Raw genomic sequence first — 15,289 nt, 5'->3', positions numbered from 1 at the left:
TTTCTGATTTGTGGTTGTAATAGTGACAAAGAGTGCCTCTCTATACTGGCATCAAACATTAATAGAACAAAAGAACAAGATTTAAGTTATTGTTATAGTTCACTTTTATGGTAGGGGGCACTCTGACTACTTTCAATTTTTGTACCACAAACCACAATTACATCTTTTTGCTGAGGCTGGTTTTATAACTGAACCACACTTCCATGCACAGATACACTTACAGGGTCTGTTTGGCTCCCCAGGCCCACTCCAGCTGTAGCTGTTTCTGGGACTGTTGATGGGTGTGTGAGTGGACACAACATGCTCTCTTTCCATTCCATTCTGCTGCACTCATGGGCTTAGCCAATGCCAACATTTATACAGTCACAGTCTGTGCCTTGTGTTTCTCACTGGGTTTCTGGATCTGAATGATAGTTCTCTTTAGATGCCAAAAAAAATAAAGTGTTTTAGGTCTAATTCTCTGTGCATATACAACAAGTTTGTTTGTTAAGTTTTGTTTGTTGTTTACAATAATTTAAAATGTTAAATTACACACATACACATAGTATATGAAACATTTACATCTATAAGTGCATGTTATTCCAAAAACATTATAATGGTGTTGCTTTTGCAGCCTCTACAGTCCTATGAAGGCTTTCCAGCAGTTTATAAAACATAAATTTACTTTCATTTAGAAATGGCTCAGAACATTCCAGTACATACAGATGTTGTTCCAAAACAGTCAATTTCCTTTATATCAGACCATGCTGAACGAGAAAAAAACCTTTCCCAAAGTGTTGACACATATACAAACAACCCTATTTAGAATGTTATTGTTTACTTTCATTGTAGCTAACAGATTTGCATTAAAGGGACCATAAAAAACAACACATTTTTGGTTGAATCTTAAATTTATTACAATCCCAAATCAGAAAAAGTTGGGACAGTATGGAAATGTAGTGTTCCTTACATTTACTTTGACCTTTATTTGATTTCAGACAGTTTAAACCCAAGATACTTTATTTCATTTGTTAATATACCTCCATTCCTGCATTTCAGGCCTGCAACACATTCCAAAAAAAGTTCGGACGGGGGCAATTTAGGGCTAAGAGGTGAAAACACTAAATAAGGATGTGATTCCAAACAGGTGATGTCAACAGGTGATTGTAATCATGGTTTGGTACAAAAGCAGCACCCAGGAAAGGCTGATTGTTTGATGAGCAAAGTTGTAGCCTATCGGTTAAGGTACTGGACTAGTAATCAAAAGGTCACTGGTTAAAGTCCACCACTGCCAGGTTGTCACTGTTGGACCCCTGAGCAAGGCCCTTAAACCTCAATTGCAGTGCATAATATCATTAAACTAATCAAGAAATTGGGACGAATTTCATTGCTTAAAGGCCAAGAGCGCAAGCTTAAGCTGAACGCCCGTGATCTTCGATCCCTCAGACAGCACTGCATCAAGAACCGCCACTCAACATTGGTCAGATGAATCAGCATTTCAGGCCTTTTTTGGAAAAAATGGACGCTGTGTGCTCCGGACCAAAGACGAAAAGGACCATCCAGACTGTCATCAGCAAGTCCAAAAGCCAGGGTCTGTCATGGTATGGGGCTGTGTCAGTGCCCTTGGCAAAGGTCATTTACACTTCTGTGATGGCAGCATTAATGCAGAAAAGTACATTGAGATGTTAGAGCAACATGTGCTGCCTTCAAGACGTCATCTTTTTCAGGGACGTCCATGCATTTTTCAACAAGACAATGCAAAACCACATGCTGCACACATTACAAAGGCGTGGCTGTGAAAGAAGAGGGTATGGGTACTGGACTGGCTTGCCCCAATAGACAGATAATAATGTGTGGAGAATTTTGAAACGAGAAATGTGACAACGACGACTCCGTACTGTTGCACATCTTAAGACGTGTTTGCAGGAAAAATGGGACAAAATAAAAGCTGAAACACTAAATCACTTGGTATCCTCGGTGCCAAAACGTCTTTTAAGTGTGGTGAAAAGGAATGTAAACATTACAAAGTGGTAAATGCTTTACTGTTTACACTTTTTTTGGAATGTGTTGCAGGCCTGAAATGCAGAAATAGGTGTTTATTAATAAACGAAATAAAGTTGAGCAGACAAAACATGAAATATCTCAGGTTCATCCTGTCTGCAATGAAATAAAAGTCAAAGTAAATGTAAGAAACTCTTTCTCTGATTTGGGGTTGAAGATACGTTCTACTAATGTTGGAAATTCTGTGTATTACACTGCATCTAGGTTACTATTTTATACATTTTATACTATTCTGTATTAGTCCAGTATTTTCCAGTCAACTTTTTTATTGAATGTTATACAGTGGCAATGTTTTACCCAAAGGCTGGCAGGACTGGTTGCAAAAAAGTCTTGAAAAGCCCTCGGGCCTTGGCACAAAAACATGTGTAATGTGTTATTGGCTGGTTAAACTCTACAGGTTTCCTGCATAAATGCTTTGCTGTAGCCTGCTGCAACAAGAAGCTAGATTAACTTGCTGTATGGGGGCTCTGCAAACCAGACATGGTAAGAGAGATATACATTTCTTTCTGCATGTGAACCAATTGAATTAGTGTTAAGGCTGATGACCAAGACCAGTATTGGGGGAAAATGGTCAGTAGTTTTGCAGTCATTTAGGTTTTAGTACTGTATTATTATAAAGAATGCAAACAAAAAAGCTGCAAACGACAGGGAGCTTTAGAAAAACCAATGAAGCACTGCCAAACTACACCCTTTAATAATATACCCTATTAGAGGCATACTGTGTATTAAAGCTTGTTTTTCTATCTCAGACAGGCCGACATATGGACATCAGGCTTTTGTTTGCACTAGTCTCTGTGTTTGAGCAGATGTGGGCTGTTACTGTTGACCCAGATTATGGTGGCTTTCCTCTCGGGATTGACCGTTTTTTGGGAGAACCTACTGTTTTGACCCTGAGAGATCGCAAGGACTCTAGCTGGTCGTGGATGGTCAACAGTCAGAATTGCCTTGCACAATGCGACTGCCCAATCCAGTGGCCCACAGCTTTTTATTGTGATCACAAAGGTCTAGAGAAGCTTCCCAAAGGCCTTCCGTCAAGGACTGAGTACCTCTTCCTTCAGGGTAACTTTATCACTGGCTTTGAATCTGAAGTTTTCGTCAATGCTAGCAATTTACACTGGCTGTTCTTGGACAACAACCAATTGCTCAGCGAGAAATTTGATGGTAGGCTGCTTTCCAATATGACCAAATTGGTAAACCTGTTTATGAACTATAACAATTTGACTGAGGTGCCAGTCGGGCTGCCTGGTGGACTCAAGCAGCTGAGGTTGGCATACAACCACATTGGAAGTCTTTCTAATGGAGCTTTCAAGAATTTGCAGAATCTTACAGTGCTTTTGTTAAAAGGCAACCAACTAAAAAATATTAGAGAAGATGATTTCAAAGGTAATGCTTTAATTCCACTGGTATAAGATTTTTAGTTTTTGCTTCTTTCTTATTTAAAATAGACATTTTGATCTTTTCTTTTGTTAACCCCTTAAAACAAACACTGAAATGGCACTGTGTTGTAGTTCTGTAGGTAGGGAGCTGTTTCTTTATACAGTCAAGTCTGCACACCCCTTTCACCTTCTCTACATTTTATTATGTTACAGTCTCATTCTACAATAGATTGAGTTTGTTTTTTGCCTCAATCATCTACACACAATCACCAATAATTAGGAAGTAAAAACAGGGTTTAGAAAATATGCAATTTTATTTTACGTTTATTTAGGGGTTACATATCTGTACACACCCTTAGCCTAATACTTGGTTGGTGCACTTTTGGCAGCAATTACAGCTTCAAGGCATCTTGGGATAGAAGCTACGAGCTTGGCACACTTGTTTCTGGACATTTTTCATCTGCTTTTTACTAAGGAGTGGCTTCCGTCTGGCCACTCTACCATAAAGGCGTGATTTGTGGAGTGCTGCCTGGATGGTTGATCTTCTGATAGGTTCTCCCATCTCCACAAAGATACGCTGCAGCTTTGTCAGAGTGACCCTCAGGTTCCTGCTCACCTCCCTGGCCAAGGCCCATCTTCCCCGGTCGCTCAGTTCTTCCATTTACAAATGATGGTGGCCACTGTGCTCTTTGGAACCTGTAGGGCTGCAGCAATTTTTCTGTACCCTTCTCCAGATCTATGTCTTGACACAATCCTGTTTCTGAGGTCTGCAGATTATTTCTTTGACCCCATGGCTTGGAGTTTGCTCTGATATGCACGGTCAACTTTGGGACCTTATATAGGCAGGTGTTGGCAATCCCCAATCATGTCCAATCAATTGATTTACCACAGGTGGACTCCAATTTAATTGTAGAAACATCTCAAGCAGTATCAGTGAAAACAAAATGCACCTCAGCTCACTTTTGGGTGTCATATCAAAAGGTGTGCACACTTGTGTACACATGATATTTTACAGTTACTGTCTAAAAACCTGCTTTCACTCTGTCATTGTTGGCTATTTTGTGTAGAATTTTGTGACAAAAAATGAACTCAATCTATTATAGAATGAGTCTGTAATGTAATAAAATGTGGAGAAGGTAAAATGGGTGTGCAGACTTTCCGGCTTGACTGTAGTATTTACCATGTACTTTCACTTTTATGCAATATTTTCCTAATAATGTAGCAATATTCTCGAGTCAAATAGTAATATTCTCAACAGTTTTGTCCTGTTTCATTCAACCAATATAGTGTAAAATCCCCTGGCCACTGCTGAAAGTGCCAACAATGGGCACATGAGCATTGGAACTGGACCACGGAGCAATGGAAGAAGGTGGCCTGGTTTGATGAATCACGTTTTCTTTTACATCACGTGGATGGCCGGGTGCGTGTGCGTCGCTTACCTGGGGAACACATGGCACCAGGATGCACTATGGGAAGAAGGCAAGCCGGCGGAGGCAGTGTGATGCTTTGGGCAATGTTCTGCTGGGAAACCTTGGGTCCTACCATCCATGTGGCTGTTACTTTGACACGTACCACCTACCTAGTGCAGACAATATATACCCTTTCATGGAAATGGCAGGGGAAAAAATGAAAGGCCTTCTGGGCCACTAGTACTGGAATATAAGAAAATAGGTCCCAGATATGGAGGACCATTCAAGGTCCTTCGGATGATTAATTGTGTTGCATGCAAGATGCAGCTTCCTACTGTCCAACATGTCTTGCCCTAAACCAGTTCTATGCAGTTCTTCAACCCTACTTCATTCCCTTCCACCACCCGACTATTTGCTGCATCCCCAACATACGAGGTCTATTGATTCCTTCACTATTTCCGCATTAGTGGCAGTACCTATTAAACTGGGAGGAATATGCCCCCCCAAACAAAAAATACATCCTGGTAAGCTCAACCGAGCGGCAGGAGTGGGAATGTTCTTAAGGGAGGGGGTACTGTAATGGGTGGACCTGCAGTTCCTGATTACAATGGGCAAGCGTAATGTGATAGTAGTTCCAGATAATCTAAATTTCCCAGAAAGTCATTAGCGCAATTATTTGCTACTGGACCCAAGCTTTAAAAGTGTGGTCATGTCAATAGAGTTAGATGGTAAGGTATATGGTATTTGGTAATCATCTTATGTTTTTGAGCCACTAGTGGGTTTATTAATTACCAAAAAAGTTTTTGGTATAAACATACCAAAAAAGTTTGGACAGGGGCAATTTAGGGCTAGTAATAAGGTGAAAAAACTAAATAATAATGAGATTTCAAACAGGTGATGTCAGCAGATGATTGTAATCATGGTTTGTTTCGAAAGCAACATCCAGAAAAGGAGGAGCCTTTGATGAGCAAAGATGATCAGAGGATCTCCAGTTTGTCAACAAATGCGTAAGAAAATTATTGAAATGTTTAAAACAATGAACCTCAAAGAAAGATTGAAAGGGATTTGTATACATCTCCCTCTACAGTGTATAATATAATTTAATAATTTATGGAATCGGAAGGAATTTCTGTGTGTAAAGAGCAATGGCGAACACTTGTGATCTCCGATCCCTCAGACGACCCTGCATCAAGAGCCGTCATTCATCAATAGCCAATATCACCACATTGGCAAGGAATTACTTTGGCAAACCTTTGTCAAGCACTACAATACAGAGTTGCATTCACAAATGCTGCTTAAAAAAGAAGCCTTATGTTAACCATGTGCAGAAGCGGCATTAAGATCTCCGGGCTTAAAAGAAAAATCTGGGATGGATTATCACACAGTGGAAACGTGTATTATGGTCAGATGAATCAGCATTCCAGGTCTTTTTTCAGAAAAAATGGACACTGTGTGCTCCGGACCAAAAGTCCAAAAGCCAGGGTCCGTCATGGTATTGGGCTGTGTCAGTGCCCTTGGCAAAGGTCATTTACACTTCTGTGATGGCAGCATTAATGCAGAAAAGTACATTGAGATCTTAGAGCAACATATGCTGCCTTCAAGACGTCATCTTTTTCAGGGACGTCCATGTATTTTTCAACAAGACAATGCAAAACCACATGCTGCACACATTACAAAGGCATGGCTGTGGAAGAAGAGGGTACGGGGTACTGGACTGGCCTGCCTGCAGTCCTGACCTGTCCACTATAGAGAATGTGTGGAGAATTTTGAAATGAAAAATGAGACAATGATGTTCCCGTACTGTTGCACATCTTAAGATGTGTTTGCAGGAAGAATGGGACAAAATAAAAGCTGAAACACTAAATCACTTGGTATCCTCGGTGAAAAGAAATGGGAACATTACAAAGTGGTAAATGCTGTACTGTCCCAACTTGTATTGGAATGTGTTGCAAGCCTGAAATGCAGGAATGGTCCAATAGTCAAAGTAATTGTAAGAAACTCAGCAGTTCTTTTTCCTTTGTATATTTGTTAGTCTCCCTGTTCGTGAACTAATCGGTGTTGCTGGGTTTTCTATGGTCATGCAGAGAGCAGTGAGGATTTGTGATTGTTTATGCCTGCTTTAATCGCCTCACTAAATAACGGATGCTGTAGAGTTTTAGGCTCCGATGGTCTACAGCACAAGTGTCATTCCTGTCTTTGGGCGATTAACTCTGTTTATTTTTCCCACTTATCCAGCCACGTATTCGGATTCTGTTCGGTCACTGCACTTTCAGCCAAAACTATCATTTGCGTGGTGAGCTTGTTGGCATTTTTTTTCACCACCTATAATACATAATAATTTTCTTTCATTGAACTGTCTTGGAGCATTGTGCCCATTTTTGTATTTTTAAAAATAAAGTAGATGTTCTCATTTCCCTTTAAATAATGACATCAACCAAAATCTCGCACTATTCCATTTAGGCCTCAAAACTAATGTTTGGAAAAACTGAACTAGTGGCTACAACCACCGTAGTTGTAAACAAAAGACTCATTCTGTTGTGTCTGGTTGTCATGTTTATCACCAGGTCTTTCAGTTCTTACCCTGCTGGATCTTAGTCACAATCTCCTGGACACTTTCCCCAAACATCTGCCTCCGTCTGTTCAGCAGCTTTACCTCATCAGTAATTCCCTGACAGGCATGTCTGAGGATAGCCTCCAAGGATTTAACAGACTCCGCTATTTGCGTCTCAGCCACAACCAGCTGAAGAATGATGGCATGTCTCATGGTGCCTTCAATGTGACCTCTCTAGTTGAACTAGACCTTTCCTTCAACCAGCTCACTGAAATCCCAGTCGTTCCCACCACCCTCCAGTACCTCTACTTAGAGGTTAACTACATCAGAGGTAAGATCATGGAGTTGCGTTGATGGAGATGATTCACTACATTTAAATACTTCGCAGCTTTTATGAAACATGGCGTAATTTATTTAGAGGTAGCAAAATTAAAAGCAGACTGCAGTCTTCCAAGATAAAAAATGTAAAAATAGTTATATAAATGTTTCCATTTTGGCCGTCTTTAAGGTAGTACCAAAAAGGTAGTACCTTGGGACAGTGGTAGCCTAGTGGGACAGTGGTAGCCTTTTGGGACAGTGGTAGTCTAGTGGGTAGAGCTTTGGGCTATCAACCGGAAGATTGGCGGTTCAAACCAAGGCTCTGCTATGCAGCCTCTGTTGGGTCCTTGAGCAAGGTCCTTAACCCTCTCTGCTCCAGGGACGCGCTACAATGGCTGACCCTGCGCTCTGACCCCAGCTTCCAAACAAGCTGGGATATGCGAAGAAAGAATTTCATTGTACTGTACATCTGTATATGTATATATGACAAATAAAGGATATCTGATATATCTGAAAAGAGCAAGAGGTTTGCAAATAGTACTTAGCATTTACATTCATTCATTGTCTGTTTTACCACCTTTTTACTCAATTCAGCATTGCGGTTGGTCCGATTCACTGAGTAAAAGGCAGGAAACACCCTGGACAGGTCGCCAGTCCATCACAGGGCTGACACAGTGACTATTTTGCCTCACAGCAAGAACAGTCCAAAGAAAACAGTCAGGTTAACTGGAGATACCAAATGGCCCATGATGGAATTTGACATTGAACTTGAACTGAAGACTCATGTATAATCTGTAACTACATGTCCTATCTTGAATGTAACCAAAGGGTCAAAAAAATTACGTTAAAATCCTAATAAATCAAGCACCCAGGTTGTGCATCGAGATACTCTCCGAGTACGAATCTCAGCTCTGCTACTGGTCGGCTGGGTGTCCCCTGGCAGGTTCTGCCACTAGTCTGCTGTGTGAGAAAAGACTGGACTGAAAATGGGGTTGGGTCTTTGATGCTGTTTAAGGACCCTTGTTAGTAGCCCAAGGCGTCTGTACAGAAGTGGAGAAACAGGGCGATCAGGGCGTGACTCTCCATGTGCAAGACTGGAGAGTATAAGTGACTAAAAAGGGATAGGAGGGAGCCTTTGTCAGGCAAATATACCTTCCTCTAATGCGATCGGGGTCTCCAGCAGCGAAAGACTAACTGGCTGCGCTGAATTGGAAGAAAAGTGAGAAGAAAATACATAAATGAGTACTTAAACAATCCTAATTAATAAACAATAAATACACACTTTGTAGTTCTACAATTAGTGACTTCTCTGCATACTTTGTTAGCCCCCTTTCATGCTGTTCTTCAATGGTCAGGACTCTCCCAGGACCACAACAGAGCAGGTATTATTTGGGTGGTGGATCATTCTCAGCACTGCAGTGACACTGACATGGTGGTGGTGTGTTAGTGTGTGTTGTGCTGGTATGAGTGAATAAGACACAGCAATGCTGATGGAGTTTTTAAACACCTCACTGTCACTGCTGGACTGAGAATAGTCCACCAACCAAAAGCATCCAGCCAACAGCGCCCCATGGGCAGCGTCCTGTGACCACTGATGAATACTCTAATACCAGCACAACACACACTAACACACCACCACCATGTCAGTCTCACTGCAGTGCTGAGAATGATCCACCTCCTAAATAATACCTGCTCTGTGTAGAGTATGTAGAGAAACAGATGGACTAGTCAGTAATTGTAGAACTACAAAGTGCTTCTATATGGTAAGAGGAGCTGATAAAATGGACAGTGCATATAGAAACAAGGAGGTGTATAGCTATCAAAGAAGTATGCATAGTTAAAACTATCATAATATTTAATTAGTTAGATTGATTGCTTTTAACATTTACTAAACAAGGCCACTGATTTCACCAAGATGTGTCTCTGATGTCATAGTTGTAATCCAGCCAGCGCGCTCCTTCCACAGTCTTGTGCTGTCTGAGAACCGAAGGCGGCTGTAGTGTTTGTATGCCGTCAGACCTATGATACAATGCTTGGCGAGGTAAGATCAACATGCAGACCAGGAAAAATGGATGGAAAAAGTGACTTGGTCGAAGGGAAAAGAGCTCAGAAGTGTTTTCCCCTGTTAGCAGACAGAGATGAGAAATTTTAAGAGGGGAAGCTGGAAAGAAAGAAGTGGGTTAGCTGATGATGTGGGAGGGATTGGAGGTGGAGAAACATTTGGAAACATCTGGGAACACTCCAAGAGGACACCAAACATGCCAAAAAGCACTTTCTGTTCTCTCTCTTCTCCTCTACTTTTGAAAGCCTACCAAATTTCATATTCCGTGTTTTAAATGTCTAATTATTGATTTTTGGTTATTGCTTTTAGGGCTTAATTAGTAATCACTGTGCAAAAGTACAACCCCAAATCAGAAAAAGTTGGGACGGCATGGAATAATAATATGCAAATAATAAAAAACACAGTTTCTTACATTGACTTTGACTTTTATTTCATTGCAGACTGGATGAACCTGAGATATTTTAGTGAAGCATTTACCACTTTGTAATGTTGGCATTCCTTTTCACCACACTTAAAAGGCGTTTTGGCACCGAGGATACCAAGTGATTTAGTGTTTCAGCTTTTATTTTGTCCCATTCTTTCTGCAAACACGTCTTAAGATGTGCAACAGTACAGGGTTGTTGTTGTCTCATTTTTCATTTCAAAATTCTTCACACGTTCTCTATTGGGGGCAGGTCAGGACTGCTGTTAGGCCAGTCCAGTACCCGTACCCTCTTCTTCAGCATGTAGTTTTGCATTGTCTTGTTTAAAAATGCATGGACTTCTCTGGAAAAGATGACGTCTTGAAGGCAGCATATGTAGCTCTGAGATCTCAATGTACTTTTCGGCATTAATGCTGCCATCACAGAAGTGTAAATGACCTTTGCCAAGGGTACTGACACAGCCCCATACCATGACAGACCCTGGCTTTTGGACTTGTTGCTGATAACAGTCTGGATGATCCTTTTCGTCTTTGGTTCGGAGCACATTTTTTCAAAAAAGACCTGGAATACTGATTCATCTGACCACAATACACATTTCCACTGTGTGATGGTCCATCCTAGATGCCTCAGATCCAAGAGAATTCGACGTCGCTTCTGGACATGGTTAACATAAGGCTTCTTTTTTGCACAGTAAAGTTTTCAGTGGCATTTGTGCATGTAATCCCTCACCCATGTGGTTATATCAGCTATTGTTGAGTGGCGGTTCTTGATGCAGTGCCATCTGAGGGATCGAGGATCACGGGCATTCAGCTTAATCTTGCACACTTGGCCTTTTTGCGCACTGAAAATCCTCCCGATTCCTTGAATGGTTTAATGATATTATGCACTGTAGAGGGAAAAATATGCCAATACCTTCAAATCTTTCTTTGAGGTACATTGTTTTTAAACATTTCAATAATTCTCACACATTTGTTGACAAACTGGAGATCCTCTGATCATCTTTGTTCATCAAAGACTCAGCTTTTCCTAGATGCTGCTTTTGTACCAAACCATGATTACAATCACCTGTTGACATCACCTGTTTGGGATCACATCATTATTTAGTTTTTTCACCTCATTACTAGCCCTAAATTGCCCCCGTCCCAACTTTTCTTGGAATGTGTAATGCAGGAATGGAGGTATATTAATAAATTAAATGAAGTTGAGCAGACAAAACATGAAATATTTTGGGATTCATCCTGTCTGCAATCAAATAAAAGTCAAAGTAAATGTAAGGAACACCGCATTTTTATTTTATTTGCATTTTTTATACTGTCCAAACTTTTTCTGATTTGGGGTTGTACATAGCACACAACTGGTGGTGAACTGACATGCTTTGCAGTACAGATTTACGAGGTTTGGGACACAATTGTTTGGGACAGAATTGTGGACGGTTCAGATTATTTTAAGAACTTTTGTTACTCTGCATATAGGAGTTTGCCAAATGATGACCAAAACAAACCAGCCTGCTAACTGGTCTATTTTAAACAAAAGGCTTCATCCCAAATTGCATATCGCTGTCTATATCAGAATATTATTGATCCCAATAATAACACACTGATTTGACTCTATGATATAAATTGATTAATGACAGATTTATACGAGACAGAATATGACTAGATACCTCCTGAAGCATGCAGGTGGTGTACTGACTACTCCAAATTACCCTAGCTATGAGTGATTAAGTAAACGTGTGTGTGATCCCTTCTGTTAGATGTTTCTAGAAACACCACATCCCTTATATGGAGGTTAATGATGACCTAAAATTGTATTAGATTCACAGATAATAAAAAACAGACACGGGTAAATAATAAATACATAGACACTGAATATTTTGACCTGCCTCTTTAAAAGGAAAAAGGATTATTAGGAGCCACATTCACCTACTGGCAGGCGATTACACTTCTATTTTCCACAAATAGTTTCAGCAGACATGACACAGAATGGAATAATCAATAGGACCAAACATAGATATCCTGACCTTTTGTACCTATTAAATGTCTCACTCTCAGACAGTCTCCTCAACATAACAAACATCTGTATCTATAAACACATAAAATCTGCCATTTCTGGTTACGAGAACTTTGGGAGTTCATCCATGCAAAATATGTTTTGATTTTTCTTTCTCTGTAATAGAACCTACAGCATGATTGGTAGTGCTAGCATACCTGTAACACATAAGGAAGGATAAGCTTCTGTTTGAGCTGGATATTTTTATGTGGTGCAGAAGATGACCGCTGAAAAAGGCATTATTATATTATGAATATTATGAACAACATAATATGTGCTTAAATAGCAGTGGTCCATTGACGTTTCACCTATTTTTATTATTATTTTTGTACTATTTTACTTTAGACTTTCTTCAATTCCTCCTAATTTAGTGTAGCCAATTAGTGTTCCACTGCTGGGGACCCCGATCGCGTCAGAGGAGGGTGTATTTGCCTGACAAACTCTTCCTCTGATGTGTGCGCAGTCCACTGACCCCTTCTTATTCGCCCACACTTTGTTGGACACGCGCTGATCTCTGTGCTTCTGTACAGTCACCTCAGGCTACTAACCAGGATCCTTACACAGCGTTGAAGACCCCATCCCCTTTTCAGTCCTGTTTTTTTCCCACCCAGCAGACTAGTGACCAATTTTGTCTGCTGCAGGCACTGCCAATTGTGTCTAACAGGGGTAGACTGGTGGTAGAGGTGAGATTCAAACTCAGAGAGTTATTTTGACAGACATACACTGATCAGCCATAACATTAAAACCAGCTCCTTGTTTCTACACTCACTGCGGTGGCCTTTAGCCTTTTGTAGATGCTCCGTTTATAATAAATCTTGATGACCCCACCTTTTACCAGTTAAATTGCTAATTGTGGAACCAAAACAACAGCATTATATGTATAACTTTAGTCTTATTTTGCCTGTGTTTGTCTTGTTCTAATTAAAAATGTTTTCTTTGTACTTTTATTATTCGTTTATTGTCTGTTTTACCGTCGCTTTATCGTGTCACAATGGGTCTGATTCACTGGGCGAAAAGTAGAAAACACCTCAGACAGGTCATCAAAACCAAAAGTAAACCAAAGCACCCGGAGAACATGCAATCTCTACACAGAAAGAAACCAGGGCCCTCCACCTTCTTGCTGTGAGGCGACAATGTTACCCACCAAGTCACAGTGTTATCAGTTAAATAAAAGTTAGTTTAAGTAAATTACAGTGTCCCAACTTTTCTATTGTTTTGTGTCAACACAAGATGCTTATGTTTTGTTTTATTACTTTCAGAATTTAACATTACCAGTCTCTGCAGGACGGTGGGTTTGACATCCTATTCACATCTAAAGATACTGCGACTAGACGGCAATAAACTGACGCACCATCAGCTTCCTCCTGAGTGGGTGTATTGTCTCCGTGTCCTCCACAACATTTACATCTAAACTGTTTTAAACATATTAACCATCTCTGTGCAGCCTAAATGCCTTCCTGTAAATACTGTTATACATCATATACAAGTGTGTTTTCCAAAAGTGTATACACTGATCAGCCATAACATTAAAACCACCTCCATGTTTCTACACTCACTGTCCATTTTATCAGCTTCACTTACCATATAGAAGCACTTTGTAGTTCTACAGTTTCTGACAGTGGTTCATCTGTTTCTCTGCATGCTTTGTTAGCCCCCTTTCATGCTGTTCTTCAATGGTCAGGACTCTCCCAAGACCACTACAGAGCAGGTATTATTTGGGTGTTGGATCATTTTCAGCACTGTGTTAGTGTGTGTTGTGCTGGAATGAGTAGATCAGACACAGCAGCGCTGATGGAGTTTTTAAACACCTCACTGTCACTGCTGGACTGAGAATAGTCCACCAACCAAAAGCATCCAGCCAACAGTGCCCCATGAGCAGCGTCCTGTGACCACTGATGAAGGTCTAGAAGATGACCAACTCAAACAGCAATAGATAAGCGTCTCTGACTTTACATCTACAAGGTGGATCAACTAGTTAGGAGTGTCTAATAGTACGGTACTGCTAACACGGTATTCAAAAACTCCAGCAGCGCTGCTGTGTCTGATCCACTCATACCAGCACAACACACACTAACACACCACCACCATGCCATTGTAACTGCAGTGCTGAGAATGATCCACTACCTAAATAATACCTGCTCTGTGGTGGTCATGTGGTGGTCCTGACCAGTGAAGAACAGAGTAAAAGCAGACTAAAAAAGTATGTAGAGAAATAGATGGACTACAGTAAGTAATTGTAGAACTACAAAGTGCTTCTATATGGTAAGTGGAGCTGATAAAATGGACAGTGAGTGTAGAAACAAGGAGGTGGTTTTAATGTTATGGCTGATCAGTGTATATTTATTCAGCAACTAGTTAGATTTTAGATTTGAGTATGACATACACCTTATGGACCAAAGAATGTCAAAACCAAAACATAAGCTTGTTGATCTCTTTGCAGCTATAACAGCCTTCACTTTTCTAGAAAGGCTTTTCACAAAATTTGTGTGTGTGTCTGTAGAACTTGTGAGTGTTCCATCAAAAGAGCATTTGTAAGCTCAGGCACTGATGTTAAATGAAAAGGCTTGGCTTGTAATCTACATTTCAGTCAATATGAATGAGGTCAGAAGTCTGAGCAGGTGGCAAGGTCAGGAACAGGAGAGCCATTCTTCAGCTTCAAGTGTTGGAAGTTGGAAGCATATCATTTATAATTGATTTTACACACCTGTAAGCATTTGCTTGGCCAAAAAATACTTGTTTAGTTATTACAAATAAATATTGTGATTGACATGGTGACTGTACTTTGACTCTTTTTGCTTGGAAAAGTTGCCAATGATCTGATCAGTTGGTTTTGCCATAGTTGTACACCCAGTGCAAGTTGATTTACAAGGGTACACAGAGTCTTGTGTCCATGAAATGACAAACATCAGTGTTTTACAATTTTACCAAGGTGGACGTGATCAGGCAGAGACGGGATATGATCTGCCAATATAGTTTAGTTCACAATATACAACCCCTAATCAGAAAAAGTTGGGACAGTATCGAAAATGCAAATAAATTAAAAATGCAGTGTTCCTTACATT

At 40.4% G+C, this 15,289-nt stretch overlaps 1 protein-coding gene across 1 annotated transcript; it reads left to right on the top strand.

The window, feature by feature from the left end:
* Positions 1 to 2,801: 2,801 nt before the first annotated feature.
* On the top strand, positions 2,802 to 13,638 carry zgc:113307 (uncharacterized protein LOC553753 homolog). The gene is made up of 3 exons (XM_062986162.1): positions 2,802 to 3,423; positions 7,390 to 7,707; positions 13,487 to 13,638. Exons 1-3 carry the CDS (start codon positions 2,802 to 2,804, stop codon positions 13,636 to 13,638), a joined length of 1,092 nt encoding a protein of 363 aa, XP_062842232.1.
* Positions 13,639 to 15,289: the final 1,651 nt, after the last annotated feature.

The sequence above is a fragment of the Trichomycterus rosablanca genome, chromosome 24 (genome assembly GCF_030014385.1).
Source record: "Trichomycterus rosablanca isolate fTriRos1 chromosome 24, fTriRos1.hap1, whole genome shotgun sequence".
In the NCBI taxonomy this organism is placed as follows: domain Eukaryota; kingdom Metazoa; phylum Chordata; class Actinopteri; order Siluriformes; family Trichomycteridae; genus Trichomycterus; species Trichomycterus rosablanca.
Note: the sequence above shows the minus strand (reverse complement) of the source record. Positions and strands in the feature narration are given on the sequence as shown.

What these genes read in the sequence shown, in the direction of transcription:
- zgc:113307 (XM_062986162.1), top strand. Translation starts at nt 2,802, where the DNA reads ATGGACATCAGGCTTTTGTTTGCACTAGTCTCTGTGTTTGAGCAGATG. An exon ending in TAGAGAAGATGATTTCAAAG is followed by an intron (nt 3,424 to 7,389) that starts GTAATGCTTTAA and finishes GTTTATCACCAG; the next exon opens with GTCTTTCAGTTCTTACCCTG. An exon ending in AGAGGTTAACTACATCAGAG is followed by an intron (nt 7,708 to 13,486) that starts GTAAGATCATGG and finishes TATTACTTTCAG; the next exon opens with AATTTAACATTACCAGTCTC.